Source organism: Cuculus canorus, chromosome 2 (genome assembly GCF_017976375.1).
Source record: "Cuculus canorus isolate bCucCan1 chromosome 2, bCucCan1.pri, whole genome shotgun sequence".
NCBI classification, from domain to species: domain Eukaryota; kingdom Metazoa; phylum Chordata; class Aves; order Cuculiformes; family Cuculidae; genus Cuculus; species Cuculus canorus.
This window is the reverse complement of record NC_071402.1, coordinates 1,712,997-1,733,856: the sequence shown is the minus strand read 5'-3', so window position 1 is coordinate 1,733,856 and position 20,860 is coordinate 1,712,997. Positions and strand designations below refer to the sequence as shown.

At 62.1% G+C, this 20,860-nt stretch overlaps 1 protein-coding gene across 5 annotated transcripts; it reads right to left on the bottom strand.

Moving 5' to 3' along the window:
- Positions 1 to 15: 15 nt before the first annotated feature.
- Positions 16 to 20,487, bottom strand: GPT (glutamic--pyruvic transaminase). 5 transcript variants are annotated; one of them, XM_054058948.1, is made up of 12 exons: positions 20,471 to 20,487; positions 19,770 to 19,965; positions 11,473 to 11,562; positions 11,253 to 11,361; positions 11,037 to 11,167; positions 8,698 to 8,941; positions 5,192 to 5,271; positions 4,976 to 5,112; positions 4,019 to 4,193; positions 3,442 to 3,597; positions 1,778 to 1,890; positions 16 to 379 (listed from the first exon to the last, which is right to left on the bottom strand). In XM_054058948.1, the coding sequence occupies exons 2-12, from the start codon at positions 19,944 to 19,946 to the stop codon at positions 289 to 291; spliced, it is 1,503 nt and encodes a 500-aa protein (XP_053914923.1). In that variant the 5' UTR covers positions 19,947 to 19,965; positions 20,471 to 20,487; the 3' UTR covers positions 16 to 288. The 5 variants fall into 5 exon arrangements, with proteins under 5 accessions (XP_053914923.1, XP_053914921.1, XP_053914922.1 ...); XM_054058946.1 differs by lacking the exon at positions 20,471 to 20,487 and adding an exon at positions 20,276 to 20,285; XM_054058947.1 differs by lacking the exon at positions 20,471 to 20,487 and adding an exon at positions 20,210 to 20,226.
- Positions 20,488 to 20,860: the final 373 nt, after the last annotated feature.

Genomic DNA, 20,860 nt, shown 5'->3' with positions numbered 1-20,860 from the left:
GTGACACATCTCCACCTGGCTGGTCACTATCCTTTTATTGGAGGAGTCTCCAAGGGGGTCACCATCCCTTCCCACCATTCCGGTGCCGTCCCCACCAAGAGACACGGGGACAGCAGGGAGGGGACCAGCCCCGGGACACTGGGTACCCTCGTGTCCCCTCTTGAGAAGGCACAAAGAGGTTGAAGGCACTTGAAGACCACCAAGACCACCCCACCCACGGCACCCGGGACCGGTGGGGAGTGTGGGGTGGTGGGTACTGAGAGGTCCCAGGGTGGAGGAACGTCGGCGTTAGGAGTAATCCTTGATGAACTTGGTGTAGAAGGTGCTGAGCTTCTCCAGGAGGATCTGAAGCTTCTCGGTGGGAGGCAGGATGGTCATCCTAGGGTGGAGATAGGGGGTTGGTACCATCTCAAGAACTTCAGCACCCTCCACCCAACCCATCAACCACTCAAACCCCCTTCTCCTTCCACCCACCACCCCATAACTGGGGTCAGGAGGTCTTGGGTTGGGGGTCCTTCAACTGTGACCCTCAACAAGGCCCTCCCCACCCTCCACCCAATCCATCAACCACCAAACCCCCTTCTCCTTCCACTCACCACCCCATAACTTGGGTCAGGAGGTCTTGGGTTGGAGATCCAACCCCATGGTGGGACCCCATCCCTTCCTCCAGCCCTGACCCCCATCTCTGCTCCCTAACAAGACCCTCACCACCCTCCACCCAACGTTTCTTCCACCCAAGATCCTTTCTCCTGCCACCTTCTCAAGCTCCATGGTGGGACCCCATCCCTTCCTCCAACCGTGACCCTCAACAAAGCCCTCCCCACCCTCCACCCAACTCATCAACCACCAAACCCCCTTCTCCTTCCACCCCATAACTTGGGTCAGGAGGTCTTGGGTTGGAGATCCAGTTCCATGGTGGGACCCCATCCCTTCCTCCAGCCCTGAGCCCCATCTCTGCCCCCTAACAAGACCCTCACCCAATGCTTCTTCCACCAAAGATCCTTTCTCCTGCCACCTTCTCAAGCTCCATGGTGGGACCCCATCCCTTCCTCCAACCGTGACCCTCAACAAAGCCCTCATCACCCTCCACCCAACCCATCAACCACCCAAACCCCCTTCTCCTTCCACCCACCACCCCATAACTGGGGTCAGGAGGTCTTGGGGTTGGGGTCCTTCAACCGTGACCCTCAAAAAGGCCCTCCCCACCCTCCACCCAACCCACCAACCACCCAAACCCCCTTCTCCTTCCACCCACCACCCCATAACTGGGGTCAGGAGGTCTTGGGTTGGAGATCCAACCCCATGGTGGGACCCCATCCCTTCCTCCAACCATGACCCTCAACAAAGGCCTCATCACCCTCCACCCAATCCATCAACCACCAAACCCCCTTCTCCTTCCACTCACCACCCCATAACTTGGGTGAGGAGGTCTTGGGTTGGAGATCCAACCCCATGGTGGGACCCCATCCCTTCCTCCAGCCCTGAGCCCCATCTCTGCCCCCTAACAAGACCCTCACCACCCTCCACCCAATGCTTCTTCCACCCAAGATCCTTTCTCCTGCCACCTTCTCAAGCTCCATGGTGGGACCCCATCCCTTCCTCCAACCGTGACCCTCAACAAAGCCCTCCCCACTCTCCACCCAACCCACCAACCACCCAAACCCCCTTCTCCTTCCATCCTTTGCCCCATAACTTGGGTGAGGAGGTCTTGGGTTGGAGATCCAACCCCATGGTGGGATCCCATCCCTTCCTCCCACCCTGGAGCTCCAAGACCCACCGGAAGTGGAAGGTGCCTTGGCGTTGGCCGAAGCCGCTGCCGGGGACCACGCAGATCCCGGTCTCCTCCAGGAGTTTGATGCAGAAGAACATGTCCGGGGCCTGACCCTGCGCCTGAGGACACCACTGGAGCTCAGTACCATGACCAGAGGGGCTCAGACCCACACACGTGGGGCAGAACTCAGGGACACCCCACAGCACCCACTCCCCGTCTCTGCCCCACAACAAGAACCTCACCACCCTCCACCCAACCCATCAACCACCCAAGACCTCTTCTCCTATCACCTTCTCAAGGTGGGGATCCAGCCCCGTGGTGGGACCCCATCTCTTCCTCCATCTCTGCCCCCCAACAAGTCCTCCACCCAACCCATCGACCACATGAGACCCCTTCTCCTTCCATCCACCACCTCATAACTGGGAAGAGGGGGTTTGGGTTGATCCAGCACCATGGTGGGACCTCATCCCTTCCACCCCCTGTGACCCCCATCTCTGCCCCCCAACCAGCCCTCCACCACCCTCCACCCAATCCATCAGCCACCCAAGACCCCTTCTCCTTCCATCCACCAACTTGCAACTGGAAACAGAGGTCTTGGGTTGGGGGTCCAGCCCCATGGTGGGACCTCATCCCTTCGTCCCTCTGCGACCCCCATCTCTGCCCCCCAACAAACCCTCCACCACCCTCAACAAACCCTCCACCACCCTCCACTCAACCCATCGACCACCCGAGACTCCTTCTCCTTCCATCCACCACCTCACAACTGGGAAGAGGGGTTTGGGGTTGATCCAGCGCCATGGTGGGACCCCATCCTTTCCTCTCCCTGCAACCCCCATCTCTGCCCCTCAACAAACCCTCCACTCAACCCATCGACCACATGAGACTCCTTCTCCTTCCATCCACCACCTCACAACTGGGAAGAGGGGTCTTGGGTTGGGGGTCCAGCCCCATGGTGGGACCTCATCTCTTCCTCCCCCTGTGACCCCCATCTCTGCCCCCCAACAAGCCCTCCACTCAACCCATCAACCACATGAGACTTCTTCTCCTTCCATCCACCACCTCACAACTGGGAAGAGGGGTTTGGGGTTGATCCAGCGCCATGGTGGGACCCCATCCCTTCCTCCCCGTGTGACCCCCATCTCTGCCCCCCAACAAACCCTCCACTCAACCCATCAACCACATGAGACCCCTTCTCCTTCCATCCACCACCTCACAACTGGGAAGAGGGGTTTGGGGCTGATCCAGCGCCATGGTGGGACCCCATCCCTTCCTCCCTGTGTGACCCCCATCTCTGACCCCCAACCAGCCCTACACCACCCTCCACTCAACCCATCAGCCACCCGAGACCACTTCTCCTTCCATCCACCACCTCACAACTGGGAAGAGAGGACTTGGATTGGGGGTCCAGCCCCATGGTGGAACCTCATCCCTTCCTCCCCCTGTGACCCCCATCTCTGCCCCTCAACAAACCCTCCACTGCCCTCCACTCAACCCATCAACCACATGAGACTCCTTCTCCTTCCATCCACCACCTCACAACTGGGAAGAGGGGTTTGGGGCTGATCCAGCGCCATGGTGGGACCTCATCCCTTCCACCCCCTGTGACCCCCATCTCTGCCCCCCAACAAACCCTCCACCACCCTCCACCCCAGCCATCAGCCCCCCAAGACCTCGGCTGCGGCCACGGCGCGGGGTGGGAGCTCGATGCGAGGGAAGGAGTACATGGCGCCCTGCACGGGGTTGCAGCGGATGCCGGGTGTGCGGTTGAAGATCTCCTGGGTGAGGTGGGCCTTGTGCGCCAGGGTGCTGAGCACCTCCTGCTTCTCCTGCCGGGACAGCCAGGCTGGGGATGTGTCCTTTCTATCCCATCTCCATCTCCATCTCCATCTCCACCTCCATCTCCATCTCATCTCCATCATCTCCACCTCCATCTCCACCTCCATCTCCATCTCATCTCCATCATCTCCACCTCCACCTCCATCTCCATCTCCATCTCATCTCCATCATCTCCATCTCCACCTCCATCTCCATCTCCATCTCCATCTCCATCTCCATCTCCATCTCCATCTCCATCTCCATCTCATCTCCATCATCTCCACCTCCATCTCCATCTCCACCTCCATCATCTCCATCTCCATCTCCATCCCCATCCCATCCCATCCCCATCTCCATCCCATCCCATCCCATCCCCATCTCCATCTCCATCTCCATCTCCATCTCCATCCCCTCCCCATCTCCATCCTATACCTTCATGAAGAGCTCATAGGAGGGTTCTCCAGGCTGTGGTGGATTAATGACCGTGTCCAGCAGGATCTGCCCGGGCACGGGCGGGCACAGACGCACGGACACCAGCTTGGCCAACTGCTGCTTCACTTCAGGGTCCATGTTCACCACCTCCACGTATCCACCACGGAAGCCGCATCTGGAATGACGTGGACCATGGCAGCATCCACAGAGCTCCAGGGGACACAGGGACATGAAGGGCAGAGACCAAAGGGACCCCACAAGGCCACGGCATCACCATCTCCACCCCAGCTGGATCCATGGGGTGATGGCATCACCATCTCCACCCCCGGTGGATCCATCAGGTGGTGGCATCACCATCTCCACCCCAGGTGGATCCATGGGGTGGTGGCATCACCATCTCCACCCCAGGTGGATTCATGGGGTGGTGGCATCACCATCTCCACTCCAGGTGGATCCATAGGGTTGGTGGCATCACCAACTCCACCCCAGCTGGATCCATAGGGTTGGTGGCATGACCACCTCCAACCCAGGTGGATCCATGGGGCGTTGGCATCACCATCTCCACCCCAGGTGGATCCATGGGGTGATGGCATCACCATCTACACCTCAGTGGATCCATGGGGTGGTGGCATCACCATCTCCACCCCAGGTGGTTCCATGGGATGGTGGCATCCCCATCCCAAACCCATAGCATCCATCAGGTGGTGGCATCACCATCTCCATCCCAGGGATCCACAGGGCCATAGCATCACTGTCCCAAACCCATGGCATCCATGGGCTGGTGGCATCACCATCTACACCTCAGTGAATCCATGAGGTGGTGGCATCACTGTCTCCACCCTTGGACACATGGGGCTACAGCCCTGTCCCCATCCCAGTTCTGTGACATCCCTTGGACCCATGGGACCCAGGGGACAGTAGCCAGGGGTCCAAGGTGAGCAGGGTGGTGGGACTCACTCTCCCATGAAGCCCTTGGAGACCGAGTGGAAGGAGGCCAGCTCCACCACCTCCGAGTAGGGTGGCCCCATCTCAAACAGCACCTTCTTGAATGAGTGGAAAGCCGAGCCCTTGGCGTAGACGTTGTCCTGGTAGACCTAAGGGTTGGCCAATGGGGTGTCAGCCAGATGTTGGGGTTCTCCCAAGGATGAGGGGCACCCCACAGGTCCCACTGACCTCATCAGCCATGAGGAAGAGCTTCTCCTCAAAGGCGAACTTGATGACATCCTCGATGCACTGACGGCTCTGGACCTGTCCTGAGGGACACGGCGTCAGGGGACATCGTGGTCCCACCACTGGTTGGGTTTGGGGGGGTCCAACCCAGCCCAAGGCTCCCAGCCCAGTCCCAGGGTCCCAGTTTTGAGGTCCCAGCCCAGTGCTCCCAGTCTAGTCCAGGGGTTCCAGCCCAGTTCAGAAGTCCCAACCCAGTGTTCCCAGTCCAGGGGTCCCAACCCACTCCTGGAGTCTCACTTGGTCCCAGTCCAGGGGTTCCAGCCCAGTGATCCCAGTCCAGGGTTCCCAGCCCAGTCCCGGGGTCCCAGTCTTGAGGTCCCAGCCCAGTGCTCCCAGTCTAATCCAGGGGTTCCGGCCCAGTTCAGAGGTTCCAGCCCAGTGATCCCAGTCCAGGGGTCGCAGTCCAGTGGTCCCACTTGTGGTGTCCCAGTCCAGGGTTCCCAGTCCAGTGGTCCCAGTCCAGGGCTCCCAGTCCAGTGGTCCCCGTCCAGGGCTCCCAGTCCAGTCCAAAGGTCCAAGCCCAGGGGTCCCAGCCCAGTCCTCATCTCAGCCCAGTGCTCCCAGTCTAGTCCTGGGGTCCCAGTCGCAGTGGTCCCAGTGCTGACGTCCCAGTCCAGGGTTCCCAGCCCAGTGATCCCAGTCCTGGGCTTCCAGTCCAGTCCAAAGGTCCAAGCCCAGAGGTCCCAGCCCAGTCCTCGTCTCAGCCCAGTGCTCCCAGTCTAGTCCAGGGGTTCCAGCCCAGTTCAGAGGTCCCAGCCCAGTGTTCCCAGTCCAGGGGTCCCAACCCACTCCTGGAGTCCCAGTCCAAGGGTCCCAGTCCAGGGGTCCCAGCCCAGTGATCCCAGTCCAGGGCTCCCAGCCCAGTCCCAGGGTCCCAGTCTTGAGGTCCCAGCCCAGTGATCCCAGTCCAGGGGTCCTCGTCCAGGGCTTCCAGCCCAGTTCCAAGGTCCAAGCTCAGAGGTCCCAGCCCAGTCCTGGGGTCCCAGTCAAATGGTCCCAGTCTAATCCAGGGGTTCCAGCCCAGTTCAGAGGTCTCTGCCCAGTGATCCCAGTCCAGGGGTCCCAACCCAGTCCTGGAGAACCAGTCCAGGGGTCCCAGTCCTGGAGTCGCAGTCCAGTGGTCCCACTTGTGGTGTCCCAGTCCAGGGCTCCAAGCTCAGTCCCAAAGGTCCAAGCCCAGAGGTCTCAGCCCAGTCCCGGGGTCCCAGTCTAGTGGTCCCAGCCCAGTGGTCCCAGTCTAATCCAGGGGTTCCAGCCCAGTTCAGAGGTCCCAGCCCAGTGATCCCAGTCCAGGGGTACCAACCCAGTCTTGGAGTCCCAGACTTGGGGTCCCAGTCCAGTGGTCCCACTTGTGGTGTCCCAGCTCAGGGCTCCCAGCCCAGTTCAGAGGTCCCAGTCTTGAGGTCCCAGCCCAGTGGTCTCAGTCTAATCCAGGGGTTCCAGCCCAGTTCAGAGGTCCCAGCCCAGTGTTCCCAGTCCAGGGGTCCCAACCCAGTCTTGGAGTCCTGGTCCTGGGGTCCCAGTCCAGTGGTCCCACTTGTGCTGTCCCAGTCCAGGGCTCCAAGCCCAGTGATCCCAGTCCAGGGCTCCCAGCCCAGTCCCAGGGTCCCAGCCTTGAGGTCCCAGCCCAGTGCTCCCAGTCTAATCCAGGGGTTCCAGCCCAGTGATCCCAGTCCAGGGGTCCCAACCCAGTCTTGGACTGTCCCAGTCCTGGGGTCCCAGTCCTGGGGTCGCAGTCCAGTGGTCCCACTTGTGGTGTCCCAGCCCAGTGGTCCCAGTCCAGTCCTGGGGTCCCAGTCTAGTCCCAGTGATTCCAGTCTCAGTGGTCCCAGTCCTGGTGTCCCACTCCAGTTTTGGTGTCCCAGGTCAGGCTTTCCAGTCCTGGTGTCCCAATCCAGCACAGAGTTCCCAGCTCAGGAGTCCCAGTTCAGTCCTGGGATCTCAGCCCTGAGGTCCCAGTCCAGTCCTGGGGTTCCAGCCCAGTCCCGGTCACAGTGGTCCCAGTCCAGTGTTCCCAGCGAAGACGTCCCAGTCCAGTCCTGGTGTCGCAGCCCAGTGTTTCCAGTCCAGTGGTCCCGGTCCAGTCCTGGGGTCCCAGACGCAGTGGTCCCAGTGCTGACGTCCCAGTCCAGGGTTCCCAGCCCAGTGATCCCAGTCCTGGGCTCCCAGTCCAGTCCAAAGGTCCAAGCCCAGAGGTCCCAGCCCAGTCCTCGTCTCAGCCCAGTGCTCCCTCTCTAGTCCAGGAGTTCCAGCCCAGTTCAGAGGTCCCAGCCCAGTGTTCCCAGTCCAGGGGTCCCAACCCAGTCTTGGAGTCCCGGTCCTGGGGTCCCAGTCCAGTGGTCCCACTTGTGCTGTCCCAGTCCAGGGCCCCCAGACCAGTGATCCCAGTACAGGGCTCCCAGCCCAGTCCCAGGGTCCCAGCCTTGAGGTCCCAGCCCAGTGCTCCCAGTCTAACCCAGGGGTTCCAGCCCAGTGATCCCAGTCCAGGGGTCCCAACCCAGTCTTGGAATCCCAGTCCTGGGGTCCCAGTCCAGTGGTCCCACTTGTGGTGTCCCAGCCCAGTTGTCCCAGTCCAGTCCTGGGGTCCCAGTCTAGTCCCAGTGGTTCCAGTCGCAGTGGTCCCAGTCCTGGTGTCCTACTCCAGTTTTGGTGTCCCTGGTCAGGCTTTCCAGTCCTGGTGTCCCAGTTCAGCCCAGAGTTCCCAGCTCAGGAGTCCCAGTTCAGTCCTGGGATCTCAGCCCAGAGGTCCCAGTCCAGTCCTGGGGTTCCAGCCCAGTCCCAGTCACAGTGGTCCCAGTTCAGTGTTCCCAGTTCAGTGGTCCCAGTCCAGTCCTGGGGTCCCAGTCACTGTCGTCCCAGTCCTGGGGTCCCAGTCCAGGATTCCCAGCCCAGAGGTCCCAGTCCAGTCCTGGGGTTCCAGCCCAGTGGTCCCAGTCCAGTCCTGGGGTCCCATTCCAGTCCCAGTGGTCCCAGTCCAGTCCTGGGATCCCAGTCCAGTCCCAGTGGTCCCAGTCCAGTCCTGGGGTCCCAGTCACTGTCGTCCCAGTCCTGGTGTCCCAGTCCAGGATTCCCAGCCCAGTGGTCCCAGTCCAGTCCTGGGGTTCCAGCCCAGTGGTCCCAGTCCAGTCCTGGGGTCCCAGTCCAGTCCCAGTGGTCCCAGTCCAGTCCTGCGGTCCCAGTCGCTGTGGTCCCAGTCCTGGTGTCCCAGTCCAGGATTCCCAGACCAGAGGTCCCAGTCCAGTCTTGGGGTCACAGTCCAGTCCCAGTGCAGTCGCAGCGGTCCCAGTCCTGGTGTCCCAGTCCAGCCCATGATTCCCAGTTCAGGAGTCCCAGTCCAGTCCAGAGATCTCAGCCCAGAGGTCCCAGTCCAACCCAGCAGTTCCATCCCCAGTGGTCCCAGTCCTAGCGTCCAGTCTCAGCGTGGTTGGTGGGCGCCCAATGGTTGATACCGGTGGGGTTTCCGGGGTTGATGATGCAGAGGACACGGGGACAGCAATGCCGTCGTCCCTCGGTCAACGCTCGGCGCAGCTCGGCCACGTCCAGCGCCCAACAGTGCTCCTCATCCAAGTAGTAGTTGAGTTGGACGGCGCTGAGCTCGGCGATGGCCGCTGAGTAGAGGGGGTACTGAGGGATGGGGATCATCACCCCCGTGCGTGTCCCCTCCGAACCCGAAACCAGGAGCTTCAGGATGGTCTGCAGGGCAAGAGGATGGTGAGGAACCAAGGGTTGTGGAGATGATGGAGGTCATGGGGATGGTGAGGAACCAAGGGTTGTGGAGATGGAGGTCATGGGGATGGTGAGGGTGTGGAGATGGAGGTCATGGGGATGGTGAGGGTGTGGAGATGGAGGTCTTGGGGATGGTGATCGTGTGGAGATGGAGGTCATGGGGATGGTGAGGGTGTGGAGATGGAGGTCATGGGGATGGTGAGGGACAGGGGGGTTATGGAGAAGGAGGTCATGGGGATGGTGAGGGACAGGGGGTTGTGGAGATGGAGGTCATGGGGATGGTGAGGGACAGGGGGTTGTGGAGATGGAGGTCATGGGGATGGTGAGGGATGGGGGTTGTGGAGATGGTGGTCATGGGGATGGTGAGAAACCAAGGGTTGTGGAGATGGTGGTCACGAAGATGGGGAGGGTGTGGAGATGGAGGTCATGGGGACGGGGAGGAACCAAGGGTTGTGGAGATGGAGGTCATGGGGATGGTGAGGGACAGGGGGTTGTGGAGATGGAGGTCATGGGGATGGTGAGGGACAGGGGGTTGTGGAGATGGAGGTCATGGGGATGGTGAGGAACCAAGGGTTGTGGAGATGGAGGTCATGGGGATGGTGAGGGACAGGGGGTTGTGGAGATGGAGGTCATGGGGATGGGGAGGAACAGGGGGTTGTGGAGATGGAGATCATGGGGATGGTGAGGGACAGGGGGTTGTGGAGATGGAGGTCATGGGGATGGTGAGGGTGTGGAGATGGAGGTCATGGGGATGGTGAGGGTGTGGAGATGGAGGTCATGGGGATGGTGAGGGACAGGGGATTGTGGAGATGGAGGTCATGGGGATGGTGAGGGACAGGGGGTTGTGGAGATGGAGGTCATGGGGATGGTGAGAAACCAAGGGTTGTGGAGATGGTGGTCACGAAGATGGGGAGGGTGTGGAGATGGAGGTCATGGGGATGGGGAGGAACAGGGGGTTGTGGAGATGGAGGTCATGGGGATGGTGAGCGTGTGGAGATGGAGGTCATGGGGATGGTGAGGGACAGGGGGTTGTGGGGATGTAGGTCATGGGGATGGTGAGGGACAGGGGGTTGTGGGGATGTAGGTCATGGGGATGGTGAGGGACAGGGGGTTGTGGAGATGGAGGTCATAGGGATGGTGAGGGTGTGGAGGTGGAGGTCATGGGGATGGGGAGGATGGGGAGGAACAGGGGGTTGTGGAGATGGAGATCTTGGGGATGGTGAGGGGCAGGAGGTTGTGGGGGTCATGGGGATGTGATGGTGTTGGGACAAGGCAGGGTGTGGGCATAAGAATGATGTGGGGACAGAGGCGATGACAACAGGGATGGGGGGGCATGGGGACACCTTGGGGACAGGGATGATGGGGGCACAGGGATGATGGGGACACCTTGGGGACAAGGTGAGCGTGGGAACACCATGGGGACAGGGATGATGGGGGCTCTGGGATGGCCTCGGGACAATGGGGACACCATGGGGACAGGGATGATGGTGGCTCTGGGATAGCCTGGGGACAATGGGGACACCATGGGGACAGGGATGATGGGGGCTCTGGGATGGCCTGGGGACAATGGGGACACCATGGGGACAGGGATGATGGGGGCTCTGGGATGGCCTCAGGACAATGGGGACACCGTGGGGACAGGGATGATGGGGGCTCTGTGATGGTGTGGGGACAATGGGGACACCATGGGGACAGGGATGACGGAGGCTCTGGGATGGCATGAGGACAATGGGGACACCATGGGGACAGGGATGATGGGGGCTCTGGGACAGCCTGGGGACACCCTGGGGACAGGGCCAGTGTGGGAGAGCCCAGTCGCGGTGGCACTGGGGACAGGGAGCTGGTACGGAGCCGTGGGGACAAGGAGGAGGCGTGGGGACAGCAGGGACACATCGTCCCCAACGCCACCACCCCCTCAGTCTTGGCAGCTCCTGTGCCGGAGCCGGTGCCAACGCCGGCACAAAGGTGCCTTTGTGGGCATTCGCCGTGGGAATGGGCAGCGGTGGCACCCAGCCCGGGACGGGGAGGTGACATTGGGGACATCGTTGTCCCCGCCTCGTACCACAATGGCATCGCTGGCACCGGTGGAGAGGAAGATGTTTTGGGGGTCGGCGGCGACGCCGTCGCGGCGCTGGAGGAAACGCGCCACGTCTTCCCGCACCAGATCAATGCCGGGGCTGACGCTGTAGGCACCTGGCAGAGGGGACACCAGGGTGACACCGGGTCATGGGGACACACACACAACGGGGGACTTTGTCACCTCCCCGTGGGCGCTCACCGGCGCTGTGCCCGGCGCAGGCGTCGAGGAGGCGTCGAGCGCGGTTCTTGGCATCCTCAGGGATGGAGGGTTGGGAGAGGAGCTCTGGGTAGAGGCAGAGTGCGGTCACCTGGCGGGGGGGACACGGTCAGCAGCGAGTGTCACCAAGGTGGTGTCACCAAGGTAGTGTCACCCAAGGTGGTGTCACCCAAGGCGGTGTCACCTCCTCCCAGCCCGGTACCTGGCGGAGGAAGGTGATGGGTTTCTGTCCCATGGCGTGGGCATCGCCGATGTTGGCCTTGATCACCTCGGAGAAGGGCTTGGGGACACCCTGAGGGGACAAGGGACAGGGATGGGGACAGGGATGGCATCAGAGGTAGGGACAGGGATGGGGAGAAGGGACAGGGAAGGAGACAGGGACAGGGACAGGGACAGGGACAGGGACAGGGACAGGGACAGGGATGGCATCAGAGGTGGGGACAGGGACAGGGATGGGGATGGGGATAGGGACAGGGATGGGGACAGGGACAGGGATGGCACCAGAGGTGGGGACAGGGGTAGGGATGGGGACAGGGACAGGAGTGGCATCAGAGATGGGGACAGGGATGGGGACAGGGACAGGAATGGCATCAGAGATGGGGACAGGGACAGGGATGGGGACAGGGACAGGGATGGCATCAGAGATGGAGACAGGGACAGGGACAGGGTCACAGATGGAGACAGGGACAGGGAAGGGAAGGGGACGGGGACAGGGACAGCGTCAGGGATGGGGACACGGGACAGGGTCAGGGACAGGGACAAGGACAGGGGCAGGGAGAGGGTCAGGGACAGGGACAAGGACAGGGGCAGGGATGGCGTCAGAGATGGGGACAGGGACAGGGATTTCGTCAGAGATGGGGACAGGGACAGGGATGGCATCAGAGAGGGGAACAGGGACAGTGATGGGGGTGGGGACAAGGGACAGGGTCAGGGACAGGGTCAGGGTTGGTGACAGGGACAGAGTCAGGAATGGCATCAGGGACGGGGTTGAAGATGGGGACAGGGATGGGGGCAAGGGACAGGAACAGGGACAGGGATGGCATCAGAGTTGGGGACAAAGATGGGGACAAGGATGGGGACAAGGACAGGGATGCGGATGAGGGACAGGGACAAAGATGGGGACAGGGACATGGATGGCATTAGAGATGGGGACAGGGATGGGGACAAGGGACAGGGCTAGGCATGGCGACAGGGACAGAGTCAGGGACAGGGATGGCATCGGAGATAGGGACAAGGACAGGGATGGGGACAAGGGACAGGGTCAGGAATAGCATCAGGGATAGAGACAAAGATGGGGACAGGGGTGGGACAGGGATTTGGGACAGGGATGGGGACAAAGATGGGGACAGGGACGGGGTGGGACAGGGATTGGGACAAAGATGGAGACAGGGACAGGGATGGGGACAAGGGAGAGGGATTTGGGACAGGGATGGGGACAAGGGACTGGTGTAGGGATGGGGACAGGGATGGGGACAGGGACAGGGATGAGGGACAAGAAGACCAGGGTCAGGGGGTGGTGGGGACAGTGAGGACCCTGGAGACCCTGGGGACCCTGGGGACCCTGGGGACACTGGGGACACGGGGACAGTGGGGACAATGGGGACAGTGGGACATAGGGACCCCAGGAGGGTGGTGGGGACAATGGGGACTCTGGGGACTCTGGGACATGGGGACAATGCGACATGGGGACCCCAGGGTAGGGGAATATGGGGACATTGGGGACCCTGGAGACCCTGGGGACATTGAGGACAGTGGGACATGGGGACCCCAGGAGGGTGGTGGGGACAATGGGGATCCTGGGGACTCTGGGACATGGGGACAATGCGACTTGGGGACCCCAGGAGGGTGGTGGGGACATAGGGGACAGTGGGGACATGGGGACAGTGGGATATTGGGAGCAGTGGGACATGGAGACTGTGGACATTGGGACACGGGGACCTTGGTGACACGGGGACCTTGGTGACATGGGGACCTTGGGGACAGCTCAGCCGTCCCAAGCCCCACCCCCCAGTCCCGTGCCAGGCCACCAGCCCTGGACTTTGGCCACCGGACTCTGTCCCGGCTGTCACCCAAGGGTGGGGGGGAGGGGCTGAGAGCACCTATGGGTGACAAAGGGGGGGGGGGGGCGGGGGCGGCACAGCCTGTGGGGACAACAAGGAGGTCCCTGAGTGTCCCCAGGGCTGCTGTCACCCATGGGTGATTGGGGTCCCCAACGGTGTCTGCAAGGAAACCCAACCGCCCCCCCCCCCTCAGCACCCAAGGGTGACAGGACTGGGTGACAGGGACAGGGAGAGCCAGGGTGAGGCCAGCCGGGGGGGGGGACAACAGGGAGGACTGGGACACCCCGACACTCAGGGGACACTCAGGGGACACCCTGGCGCCCGGGGGGACACCCAGGGGACCCAAACACACCCAGGGGACCCTTATGGGACACCCTGACACCATGGGACACCCGGGGGACCCCCACACACAGGGGACCCTTGTGTGACACCCTGGGACACCCAGGGGACACCCCAATACCCAGGGGACATCCAGCAGCCAGGGGACACCCTGACACCCAGGGGACACCCAAGGGGATACCCCGGCCCCCAGGGGACACTAAGGGGACGCCCCTGCACCCAAGGGACACCCCACATCCATGGAACCCCTATGGGACACCCCAACAGCCAGGGGACACCCAGGGGACACCCAGGAGACCCACATGGGACACCCCAACACCTGGGGGACACCTAGGGATGTCCTGGCACCCATGGGACACCCCAGCACATGGGTGACACGCAGGGGACACCTCAGCACCCATAGGACACTCTGACACCCATGGGATCCTCCCAGCACTCAGGGGACACCCAGGGAACACCCCGGCACCCAAGGGACACCCCGGCACCCATGGGACACCCCAGTACATGGGTGACACCCAGGGGACACCTCAGCACCCATAGGACACTCTGACACCCATGGGATCCTCCCAGAACTCAGGGGACACCCAGGGGACACCCCGCACCTAAGGGACACCCCAGCACATGGGTGACACCCAGGGGACACCCCAGCACCCATTGGACATCCAGGGGAAACCCTGGCACCCATGGGACACTCCGACACCCATGGGATCCTCCCAGAACTCAGGGGACACCCAGGGGACACCCCGCACCTAAGGGACACCCCAGCACATGGGTGACACCCAGGGGACACCCCAGCACCCATTGGACATCCAGGGAACACCCCGGCACCCATGGGACACTCCGACACCCATGGGATCCTCCCAGCATTCAGGGGACACCCAGGGGACATCCCAGCACCCAACGGACACCTCGACACCCAGGAGACACCCCAATACTCATGGGACACCCTGACACCCTGGGTTTGGGGGTGCCTGGGGGGGGGCCCTGGGTTTGGGGTGCCGGATCTGGGGGTCCCCTGGATCTGGGGATGCCGGGGGGGGTCCAATGGGTGGGGGAGCCCTGGTTTTGGGGTGCTGCGTTTGGGGGTCCCCTGGATCTAGGGATGCCTGGGGGGGTCCCATGGGTGGGGGACCCTGGGTTTAGGGTAGTGGGTTTGGGGGTCCCCTGGATCTGGGGGGGCCTGAGGGGGTCCAATGGGTGGGAGGCCCTGGGTTTGGGGTACTGGGTTTGGGGGTCCCCTGGATCTGGGGGGGGCCTGAGGGGGTCCAATGGGTGAGGGGGCCTGCGTTTGGGGTTCTGGGTTTGGGAGTTCCCTGGATCTAGGGGTGTCGGGGGGGTCCAATGGGTGGGGGAGCCCTGGTTTTGGGGTGCTGCGTTTGGGGGTCCCCTGGATCTAGGGGTGCCGGGGGATCCAATGGGGGGGGGGGGCTGGGTTTTGGGGTGCTGGATTGTGGAATCACAAATTTGGGGGGTGAGGGGGCACCCAGTTTTGGGGTTCCTGAGTTTTGGGGTTCCCAGGTTGAAGATTCCCAGAGGGGAGGTCTCAGTTTCGGGGTTTCCAGTTTGGGGCTTTGGGGTTCCCAGTTCGGATTGGGATTCCCAGTTTGGGGTTCCCAGGTTTGGGGGTTCTTGGAGGGGTGAGGGGTGCTCAGTTTTGGAGTTCCCAGGAGGTTCCCTGGTTTGGAGTTTTGGGGTTCCTGGGAGGTTCCCAGTTTGAGGGGGTCCCAGTTTGGAGGTTCCCAGTTTGGGGGTGTCTGGTGTTGGGGTGTCCTGGTTTGGGGCAGTGCCCTTAGAGGGGGTCCTTGTTTAGGGGGGTCCCAGTTTTGGGGGTCTCCAGTTTTTGGGGTGACCCAGTTTGGGGGGGGGGACCCTGAAGGGGGCTCACAGAGGAGTTCCTGGTTTGGGGGTTCCCAGTGTTCGGGGTCCTGGTTTGGGGGGTTTCTGCTTTGGGGGCATCCAGAATTTTGGGGTGTCTCAGAATTGGGATGTCCTGGTTTGGGGTATTTTGGGGTGTCTAGAGTTTTGGGGTGCCTGTTTTTTGGGGTATCCCAGTTTTGGGGTGTCCTGGTTTCGGGATTCCCAGGTTTGGGGGATTTTGAGGTTCATGGTGCTGGGATGTCCTGGTTTTGGGGTGTCCCGGTTTCAGAGTGGTCCAGTTTGGGTAGTTTTGGGGGTTCCTGGTGTTGGGGTGCTTGGTTTTGGGGTGTCCAGTTTTGGGGGCTCCTGGTTTAGCAGTTCCCAGTTATGAGGGTTCTCCCTTTGGGGGTTTTGGGGCTCCCGCTTTCGGGGGCTCCTGGTTTGGGGTTTCCCAGTTTTGGGGTGTCCCAGTTTTGGAGGTTTTGAGGTTCCTGGTTTGGGGGTTCCCAGTTTGGGTGGGTTTGGGGTGTCATGGTTTTGGGGTGTCCCAGTTTTTAGGGGGTCCTGGTTTGGGGTTTTCAGGCTTGCATAGTTTTGGGGGGTCTCAGTTTTGGAGGCTTGGGGGGGTTCCCAGTTTTGGGGTGTCCCAGTTTTGGGGTGTCCCAGTTTTGGGGTTGCTGGTTTAGAAGTTCTCAGTTTGGGGGGCTTAGGGATGTCCCGGTTTTGGGGGTTCCCAGTTTCAGGGGCTTCGGGGTTTCCAGTTTTGGGGTGTCCCATTTTGGGGGTTCCCAGTTTTGGAGGGTCGGGGTGTCCCAGTTTGGTGGTTTCAGGGTTCCCAGTTTCAGGGTGTCCCTGTATTGGGAGTTTGGGGGTGTCCCTGTATTGGGGGTTTGGGGGTTCCCCGTTTGGAGGGTGTCCCAGTGTCCCAGTTTTGGGGTGTCCCAGTGTGGGGGTGTCCCAATTTGGGGGTTTTGGGGGTTCCTGGTTTGGGGGTATCCCAGTGTCCCAGTTTGGGGGTTTTGAGGTTCCAGGTTTGGAGGTGTCTTAGTTTGGGGGTTCGGGGGTGTCCCGGTGTGGGGGTGTCCCAGTTTGAGGAGTTTTGGGGTTCCCGGTTTGGGGGGTTTCGGGGTGTCCCAGTTTGGGGGAGTTTGGGGTGTCCCGGTTTCAGGGTGTCCCAGTTTGGGGGCTCCCAGTTTGGGGTTTTAGGCTTCCCAGTTTGGGGGTGTCCCGGTGTCTCAGTTTGGGGGTTTTGGGGGGTTCTCAGTTTGGTGGGTTTGGGGGTTCCCAGTTTGGTGGTTTTAGAGTTCCCAGTTTGGAGGTGTCCCGGTGTCCCGGTTTGAGGGGTTTTGGGGTGTCCCGGTTTGGGGGTTTTGGGGATTCCTCGTTTGGGGGTGTCCTGATGTCCGGTCTGGGGGCTTTTGGGGAGTCCCGGTTTGGGGGTTCAGGTTTGGGGGTGTCATGGTTTGAGGGCTTGGGGGGGTTCCCGGTTCAGGGGTTTGGGGGTCTCCCAGTTTGGGGTGATTTGGGGTTCCCAGTTTGGTGGGCCTGGGGGTTCCCGGTTTGGGGGTGTCCCAGTTTAGGGGTTTTAGAGTTCCCGGTTTGGGGGTTTTGGGATTCCCAGTTTGGGGATGTCCCAGTTTAGGGGTGTCCCAGTATCCCAGTTTGGGTGGTTTTGGGGTGTCCCGTTTTGGGGGTTTTGGGGTTCCCGGTTTGGGGGTGTCCTGGTATCGTGGTTTGGGGATTTAGGGAGGTCTCCCAGTTTGGGGTACTTTGGGGTTCCCAGTTGGGGGTTTGGGGGTTCCCAGTTTGGGGGTGTCCCGGTATCCCGGTTTGGGGGTTTGGTGGGGTCTCCCAGTTTGGGGTAGTTTAGGGTTCCCTGTTTGGGGGTTTTGGGGTTCCCGGTTTCGGGGGTGTCCCGGTATCCCAGTTTGGGGGTTTGGTGGGGCCTCCCGGTTTGGGGTACTTTGGGGTTCCCAGTTGGGGGTTTGGGGGTTCCCAGTTTGGGGTGTCCCGGTATCCCAGTTTGGGGATTTGGAGGGCCTCCTGGTTTGGGGTAGTTTGGGGATCCCGGTTTGTGGGTTTTGGGGTGTCCCAGTCTGGGGGTGTCCTGGTATCTCGGTTTGGGTGTTTTTGGGGGTCTCCCAGTTTGGGGTACTTTGGGGTTCCCAATTTGGGGGTTTGGGGTTCCAGTTTGGAGGTGTTCCAGTTTGGCAGTGTCCCAGTATCCCGGTTTGGGGGTTTGGTGGGGTCTCCCAGTTTGGGGTCATTGGGCTTCCTGGTTTGGGGGTTTTGGGGGGGTCTCGGTTTGGGGGTGGCCCAGTTTGGGGGTTTTAGGGTTCCCGGTTTGGGGGTATCCCAGTGTCCCAGTCTGGGGTTCTGGGGGGTTCCCGGTTTGGGGGTGTCCCAATGTCCCAGTCTGGGGGGTTTGGGGGTGTCCCAGTTTGGAGATTTTGGGGGTCCCGGTTTTGGGGGGTCCCGGTTTGGGGTGTCCCAGTTTGGGGGTGTCCCGGTATCCCAGTCTGGGGGTTTGGTGGGGTCTCCTGGTTTGGGGGTTTTGGGGTTCCTGGTTTGGGGGTGTCCCGGTATCCCAGTTTGGGGGTTTGGTGGGGTCTCCCGGATTGGGTATGTCCCGGTGTCCCAGTTGGGGGGTTTGGGGTTCCCGGTTTGGGGGTGTCCCGGTCTCCCAGTTTGGGGGTTTGGTGGGGTCTCCCAGTTTGGGGTACTTTGGGGTTCCCGGTTTGGGGGTTTTGGGGTTCCCAATTTGGGGGTTTGGTGGAGGCTCCCGGTTTGGGGTACTATGGGGTTCTCGGTTTGGGGGTTTTGGGATCCCCGGTTTGGGGGTGTCCCAGTTTGGGGGTGTCCCATTATCCCGGTTTGGGTAGTTTTGGGGTTCCCGGTTTGGGGGTGTCCCGGTATCCTGGTTTGGGGTTTTGGTGGGGTCTCCCAGTTTGGGGTACTTTGGGGTTCCCGGTTTGGGGGTCTTGGGGGGTCCCGGTTTGGGGGTGTCCCAGTTTGGGGATTTTAGGTTTCCGGGTTTGGGGGTGTCCCAGTGTCCCGGTTTGGGGGGTTTGGGGAGTTCCCGGTTTGGGGTTTTTGGGGGGTCCCGGTTTGGGGGGGTCCCAGTTTGGGGATTTTAGGTTTCCCGGTTTGAGGGTGTCCCAGTGTCCCGGTTTGGGGGGTTTGGGGGGTTCCCGGTTTGGGGTTTTTGGGGGGTCCCGGTTTGGGGGTGTCCCAATGCCCCAGTCTAGGGGGTTGTGTGTGTCCCAGCTTGAGGGCTTTGGGGGTCCCGGTTTGGGGGTTTCCCAGTTTGGGGGTGTCCCGGTATCCCAGTCTGGGGGTTTGGTGGGGTCTCCTGGTTTGGGGGTTTTGGGGTTCCCGGTCTGGGGGTGTCCCGGTATCCCAGTCTGGGGGTTTGGTGGGGTCTCCTGGTTTGGGGGTTTTGGGGTTCCCGGTCTGGGGGTGTCCCGGTATCCCAGTTTGGGGGTTTGGTGGGGTCTCCTGGACTGGGGATGTCCCGGTGTCCCAGTTTGGGGGTTTGGAGTTCCCGGTTTGGGGGTGTCCCGGTTTGGGGGTGTCCCGGTCTCCCAGTTTGGGGGTTTGGTGGGGTCTCCTGGTTTGGGGTACTATGGGGTTTCCGGTTTGGGGGTTTGGGGTCCCCGGTTTGGGGGTGTCCCAGTTTGGGATTGTCCCAGTATCCCGGTTTGGGTAGTTTTGGGGTTCCCAGTTTGGGGGTGTCCCGGTATCCCGGTTTGGGGTTTTGGTGGGGTCTCCCGGTTTGGGGGTGTCCCAGTCTGGGGGGTTTGGGGGTTCCCGGTTTGGGGTTTTTGGGGGTTCCCGGTTTGGGGGTGTCCCAATGTCCCGGTCTGGGGGATTTTGGGTTGTCCCAGTTTGGAGGTTTTGGGGGTCCCGGTTTGGGGGTGTCCCGGTTTGGGGGTGTCCCGGTATCCCAGTCTGACGGTTTGGTGGGGTCTCCTGGTTTGGGGGGTTTGGGGTTCCCGGTTTGGGGGTGTCCCGGTATCCCCGTATGGGGGGTTTGGGGTGTCCCGGTTTGGGGGTGTCCCGGTATCCCCGTTTGAGGGGGTTGGGGTGTCCCGGTTTGGGGGTGTCCCGGTATCCCAGTCTGGGGGTTTGGTGGGGTCTCCTGCTTTGGGGGTTTTGGGGTTCCCGGTTTGGGGGGGTCCCGGTATCCCCGTATGGGGGGTTTGGGGTGTCCCGGTTTGGGGGTGTCCCGGTTTTGGGGTACCTGCCGTAGGTCGTTCTCGAGCTGAAGGGCGCGGGTGACGATCGGGCCCCTCACGGCGTATTCCACCCTGCGGATCGCGGGGTTCATGGTACCGAGGCTCAGCACGGGGCTCCGGTGTCCCGGGGCCGCTCCCGGGGCCGTTCCCGGTGCAGCCGCCGCCGTCGCCGCCGCCGCCATCGTCCGCCCGGTGTGGAACCTACGGAACCGCAGCGCCCTCAGCGCCCGCATCCCGGGACACCGGGACACCCCGCACCGCCCCTCCCGGCACCGCCCCGGGCAACGGGCACCGGGCACCGGCACCGGGATAGAGAGACCAACACCCCCCCCCCCCCCGCCTCCGGGCAACGGGACAAAGAACAATCCCCCCCCCCCCCCGGGGCAACGGGCACCAGGACAGAGAACAGCCCCCTCTGGGCACCGGGACAGAGACCAGCCCCCACCGGGCAACGGGCACCGGGACAGAGACCAACCCCCCCCGGGCAACGGGCACCGGGACAGAGAACAACCCCCTCCGGGCACCGGGACAGAGACCAACCCCCCCCGGGCAACGGGCACCGGGACAGAGAACAACCCCCTCCGGGCACCGGGACAGAGACCGACCCCCACCGGGCACCGGGACAGAGAACAACCCCCCACCGGGCAACGGGCACCGGGACAGGGAGACTAACCCCCCCCCCGGGCACCGGGACAGAGAGACCAACCCCCCACCGAGCACCGGGACAGAGACCAACCTCCCCCCCGGGCACCGGCACCGGGACAGAGAACAACCCCCTCCGGGCAAGGGGCACCGGCACAGGGAGACCAACTCCCCCCCGGGCACCGGGACAGAGATACCAACCGGCCCCCCCCGGGCAATGGGCACCGGGACAGAGACCAACCCCCCACAGGGCAACGGGCACCGGCACAGAGAGACCAACCCACCCCCGGGCAACGGGAGAGAGAACAACCTCCCCCCCGGGCACCGGCACCGGGACAGAGAACAACCCCTCCGGGCAACGGGCACCGGGACAGAGAGACCAACCCCCCCCCGGGCAACGGGACAGAGATACCAACCGGCCCCCCCCGGGCAACGGGACAGAGACCAACCCCCC

What these genes read in the sequence shown, in the direction of transcription:
- GPT (XM_054058945.1), bottom strand. Translation starts at nt 19,997, where the DNA reads ATGCGGGCGCTGAGGGCGCTGCGGTTCCGTAGGTTCCACACCGGGCGG. An exon ending in TCCAAGGGCTTCATGGGAGA is followed by an intron (nt 4,194 to 4,975) that starts GTGAGTCCCACC and finishes ACGTCATTCCAG; the next exon opens with ATGCGGCTTCCGTGGTGGAT. An exon ending in CCTATGAGCTCTTCATGAAG is followed by an intron (nt 3,598 to 4,018) that starts GTATAGGATGGA and finishes CTGTCCCGGCAG; the next exon opens with GAGAAGCAGGAGGTGCTCAG.